The sequence below is a fragment of the Candoia aspera genome, chromosome 2 (assembly GCF_035149785.1).
Source record: "Candoia aspera isolate rCanAsp1 chromosome 2, rCanAsp1.hap2, whole genome shotgun sequence".
Lineage (NCBI taxonomy): Eukaryota > Metazoa > Chordata > Lepidosauria > Squamata > Boidae > Candoia > Candoia aspera.
In genome coordinates this window covers 244,865,769-244,871,768 of record NC_086154.1, presented here as the reverse complement: position 1 = coordinate 244,871,768, position 6,000 = coordinate 244,865,769, and the positions used below count along the sequence as shown (strand labels likewise).

The 6,000-nt window shown below is 35.6% G+C and overlaps 1 protein-coding gene across 1 annotated transcript in view; it reads right to left on the bottom strand.

Moving 5' to 3' along the window:
• Positions 1-1,336: 1,336 nt before the first annotated feature.
• PAIP1 (poly(A) binding protein interacting protein 1) overlaps positions 1,337-6,000 on the bottom strand; it is a 46,382-nt gene continuing 41,718 nt past the window's right edge. Inside the window, exons 10-11 of the mRNA XM_063295703.1 lie at positions 3,695-3,779; positions 1,337-2,963 (exon numbers count right to left, since the gene is read on the bottom strand). Coding sequence (XP_063151773.1) covers positions 2,849-2,963; positions 3,695-3,779 — 200 coding nt within the window. The 3' untranslated portion in view covers positions 1,337-2,848. The remainder of the gene's footprint in view (positions 2,964-3,694; positions 3,780-6,000) is intronic.

Below are 6,000 nucleotides of genomic sequence, written 5' to 3'. Positions count from 1 at the left end.
ACTTGCAATGATCAACCTGTTATAATTAGAAGGGCATCTTTCACTTAACCAGATCTTACTTTAAACAAGGACACCCAGAAATTGTGGCCTGAAAATGATTTAGTTTAGCATCCTTGAATGTATTTATTTATTTATTATCATTCAAATTTAATTACCGCCCATCTCCCCCAAGAGAGGGACTCTGGGCGGTTTACAATAAAATCAAACTTCAATCATAAACATTAAAATCTCATAAAACCATAAATGCTAAGCTTCTGATTCTTCTCATGAAGGGCAAAACTACAAATGATGTTCAGTTGGGCAGAGTGAGAGTGTAGTATTCTGCTAGTAAAATATAGATACAAATGCTGTACAAATTGAAAAGAGACGGTGGGCCAGGAAATGATTTTTTTACATACATATCCCACACCCATATCTTTCTCTGAGAAGGAAAAGTTGCAATACCATGTAGTTTGATCTTAAACAAATTTAACTCTTAATGCAAAAAGGAATATGAACTGCAATGAAAAGCGAGTTATGATGCAAACAAGTAACTTCTGTTGATCAGTTAATTTCATACTTTCAAAACATTTAAGTGGCAGGTGTAATATTTTAAGTCAAAAATTTAAAACCGGGGCAATTTATACATTGATTTCACTTCGGATAAATCCACACTACTTGCTAAGGCTCATGTAGACAATTTAATACATGCAATTATCTGTAAGTCTTAGGTATATGTTCAATTACAAGTCATACAAAGTGGCTGATTTTTATTTTTATAACCATATCCATCAAAAGAAAAGTGATACTAATTATGTGCAGAATGTGCAGGTCAATTTAAGAATCAGTTAGGTATTTGAAAATATTTCTGTTGTATATGTTGCTTTAAGATATGATTTTAAAGAACATCTTATGATGCTACATATTAATTCAACCTTATCTTGACAAAGTATACCATCCTTTAGGGAGTAAATCATTCTTCTGAGGATTAATCAGAGACACTTTTGTATGACTACAAATTTAGCACTTAGCTGATCTTGACTGATTTTGAAGAGAGTAAACAAGGCTGAATCCAGTTAATATTTTGGGAGGAAACCACCAAGAAATATAGGCTAGGCCTTAGGCTAGACTGGAAATTGGAAAAAAAAAACATCCTGGTAGGAGGCAACGGGAAGCAATATATATTTTTACCAAGAAAATATGGACATGTCCATGTAGTCATCAAGAGTCAAGCCTCAAAGGAGACTTCACCAGCAACTATAAAGATACTGCTGCTCAGCACAGAAGAAAACAAGATTTAATATCCTTTTTTATGAAAATGAAAACACTAAAAAAAGTAAACAAAAATGTACCCAACAACAAAAAAAACTGTTTATTTTTTTTTCCAAAATATGGTGTTAACTAAAGGCTAAACAACCAGAAGATGTAATTTTTTACTAACTCATTTAACAGACACAAATTGTACCAAGTTATAACAGTGCAATATTAAACAGCACTATTTACATATGTATTTACAACCTCTGTCTTTATATAAGTTATTTAACCTATTTCTCAAGAAGTTCAACACATTTGGTGTTAGGAAGTAAGATTTTAGATCATCTATTCAGTATAAAATGGTGAACAAAAATGTTAAAAGTATCTTGGAAAAAATTTTAGAGAGAGAAAAACAGATGACTTAAAGGGAAGACATAATAACCAGGAGACGTATTTAATATGTAAACAATTTACTTGATAAATGTGATGGAAACTAAAAAGAGGCAAAATTGTTTTCTTTCTAGTATGTATTCCAAAGACACAAATTATTATGAACTTTGAACAAAAAAGTAGCTTGTTTAAAAATTCAAAGTGAAAATCAACAAAAAATGGCTGAATTCAGACATTATGCTTTGAAACCTCTAAAACAGCAACTCCTCATCTTAGGACCCAATGTTGCTAGACTAAAAATCTAATTATCCCCCGCAAACGTGAGCAAAGCTCAGAGTCATAGAATTTCTAGGCTGCTACATGTGAATCAAGATTTAGGAAGGTGCCCAAACCATAGATTTTTTTGGGACTTTGCAATCTTTTCCTTTCCTTGATGAACCAGATTTGCTAACTGAATTTCAAAGTAATCCTGAATAGCATTAATCAGTGTTTTGTCAAAACATGCATGACAATAAACAATGGCCAAAGCAGGAAGTATTAAGATGGAAATGGGGAAAGGAAAAAACACATGACACATTTCTGATCATCTAAACCCATAATTCAGAAAATCACTAATATGACACCTAAAACAGAGTTAATAATGTTGAAGACTGCTTCCATGAACTAACACACCAATTAACTATATAGCCGTTTGAAAATCAAATTTTTGTGCACATTTCCAAATTGCTCCTGGGTGGTTACAATTTTCATGATTTGTAAAACATTAAGAGAACAGTTTGGCAATTCCATGAACCTAAGAATATGGGATGAATGCTACGACCTATGCAAAGGAAAGGATGTATAAATCCATTCCAAAAGCAAGTCAAAATGTATTATGATTGTAGGGATTTTACTTCAGAAAAAGTGTGACTTTTTAATACAAATTTAACCTAAGTTGAACTTTAGATTAATGTGACACGCCAAATAATTTTGTTCCAGCAAAAACACTGCTTATTTAACTGTACATAAAATAAACTATAATATTTACATATTATTCAAGTTATAGAATTTAACTTTACAATTGCTTTTTTTGGCAGATTCTGTTTAACAAAATGGAAATTGCATACTTGGAGAAACTTAATTTCCTCTGATATGGACTAAAGGATTTTCTATTCATTTACTTGCTGTTCATTCTATGCTGGTTTTTCTTTTAAAAAAACGAACATTTATATTAATGAAGAACATCTTATTGTTTCCTCTTGCGTTCAGATTCTAAGCAAAATTTTTCAAATGCTTCTTCAATTTCTGGATCCATCTCATCATTTGCATCATCATCATCATCATCTTCATCAACAAAATATCTGCAACAAAATTCAAGTGTTAAATACAGATTTTTCAAAATGCAAATGTTAAACACATTAATTAAAAAAAAGATAAGCACCAATATTAATGTTATCATTCTATACTTCTATAAGCTGAATATTGGCAATCTCCCACTGCAAACTAAGTCTAAATAGCTGAAGTGCAAACAAGTTCACATTTATAAATGTTAGCGGCAGTTATTTACAAGAATTGGCAATTTAAATTCCCAAGTACAAAACAAGTCTTTTTTCCAACAGGAAACCCCTACATCCCAGCTGCGAAGGTCTCCACTGCACATTCAAAGATAAACAGATAAATTTATGGGATCCAAAAAAGAAAAAAAATGATCAGGTAAGCAACTGAACAAGGATGATATCCCTTTGCACAGGAAGAAAGGTAGAAACAATAATTTCAAAGTAGCTTTTTACTGTAGTGCCTAAAATGTTATGCAAATATTCTTTTCAAAAGCAACAATTAGTAAATATAGTTCTGTAGATCACTAAAGTTGATTCAATATTGTTACAATTTAGTAGCCTATCAGAGTAAATAATGAAGTAAAATTAAAAGAGGTACTCAGATGCATATAAAAAGTTCATGAATACTAAAGTATTTCAAAATGATACATTTTGACAAGAATACTCTTGAAAAGTGATGCCCAATTCATGAATTTTAATGATCAAACTAAAGTGACTCTGTCTGCATCACATGTTTGACTAAAACAAGAACTTACCGGTCTTCAGCTCCTGTTCCATTTTCCTCATACTCGTGAAACAAATCTTGCCTTTCAAGAAGTTCTTGGTATTTCTCTTGGTAATCTATAATATCAGCATTTTTATGAAGTGCCACATCCAAGTTTATTTTATTCACTATATCTATTATTAAAGATATTCTACAGATACATTTATAACAGATAGGCAAACATAATTTGTGTGACCTGCAGTTGTATTGGCACCACTGAAATAATTTGCTTAAACATATCATTTTATTGTACTCTAGTTCATTGTGTTTAGTTATTCTGAGTTTTCTCTTCCCCAGGCTTTTCTTCAAATAATGTTTGCACTCAAGCAGCATACCTCCCCATTAAAGAACTTGCAATATATGACGTTATTCTCATTGCCAACAAAAGTAAAGGACTGCAATGCACAATAAAGTGGAAAGAGACAGTATGTGCTTTGAGTGATTAGACAAAAGCAACTAAGTGCCTAAGCAAAGGAGTACAACTGTGAAAAGTCAAAGACAAAAGGGCTCCACTGAATATAGGATGAGGGCATGGAATAAAGCCTGACTGACAGCAATCGCTGATTAAGCGCCATCAAGTTGGTGCCAACTCTTAGCAACCACATACACATAGTCTGTCATGTTCACTGTTTCAGTGTGCACTGTACATCGTAACGTTTCACATGCCATGGTGCTGGCGCGCATTTCTGTTGGGAGGGAGCTGTTGTGAAACCTTGTGCCAAGTTCTGTTGTTGTTGTTTATCCGTTTAGTCGCTTCCGACTCTTCGTGACTTCATGGACCAGCCCACGCCAGAGCTTCCTGTCGGTCGTCAACACCCCCAGCTCCCACAAGGACGGGTCCGTCTCCTCTAGAATATCATCCAACCACCTTGCCCTTGGTCGGCCCCTCTTCCTTTTGCCCTCCACTCTCCCTAGCATCAGCATCTTCTCCAGGGTGTCCTGTCTTCTCATTATGTGGCCAGAGTATTTCAGTTTTGCCTTTAATATCATTCCCTCAAGTGAGCAGTCTGGCTTTATTTCCTGGAGGATGGACTGGTTTGATCTTCTTGCAGTCCAAGGCACTCTCAGAATTTTCCTCCAACACCACAGTTCAAAGGCATTGATCTTCCTTCTCTCAGCCTTCCTTATGGTCCAGCTCTCGCAGCCATATGTTACTACAGGGAACACCATTGCTTTAACTATGTGGGCCTTTGTTGTCAGTGTGATGTCTCTGCTCTTAACTATTTTATCGAGATTTGTCATTGCTCTTCTCCCAAGGATTAAGCGTCTTTTGATTTCCTGACTGCAGTCAGCATCTGCAGTAATCTTTGCACCTAGGAATACAAAGTCTTTCACTGTCTCTACATTTTCTCCCTCTATTTGCCAGTTATCAATCAAGCTGGTTGCCATAATCTTGGTTTTTTTGAGGTTTAGCTGCAAGCCAGCTTTTGCACTTTCTTCTTTCACCTTCATCATAAGGCTCCTCAGTTCCTCTTCACTTTCAGCCATCCAAGTGGTATCATCTGCATATCTGAGATTGTTAATGTTTCTTCCAGCGATTTTAACTCCAGCCTTGGATTCCTCAAGCCCAGCATGTCACATGATGTGTTCTGCGTACAAGTTGAATAGGTAGGGTGAGAGTATACAACCCTGCCGTACTCCTTTCCCAATCTTAAACCAGTCCGTTGTTCCATGCTGTGTTCTTACTGTTGCTACTTGGTCGTTATACAGATTCTTCAGGAGGCATACAAGATGACTTGGTATCCCCATACCGCTAAGAACTTGCCACAATTCGTTATGGTCCACACAGTCAAAGGCTTTAGAATAGTCAAGAAAACAGAAATAGATGTTTTTCTGAAACTCCCTGGCTTTTTCCATTATCCAGCGGATATTGGCAATTTGGACCCTAGTTCCTCTGCCTTTTCTAAACCCAGCTTGTACATCTGGCAATTCTCGCTCCATGAACTGCTGAAGTCTACCTTGCAGGATCTTGAGCATTACCTTACTGGCATGTGAAATGAGTGCCACTGTTCGATAGTTTGAACATTCTTTAGTGTTTCCTTTTTTTGGTATGGGGATATAAGTTGATTTTTTCCAATCTGATGGCCATTCTTGTGTTTTCCGAATTTGCTGGCATATAGCATGCATTACCTTGACAGCATCATCTTGCAAGATTTTGAACAGTTCAGCTGCGATGCCGTCGTCTCCTGCTGCCTTGTTATTAGCAATGCTTCTTAAGGCCCATTCAACCTCACTCTTCAGGATGTCTGGCTCTAGCTCACTGACCACACCATCAAAGCTATCCCCGATATTGTTATC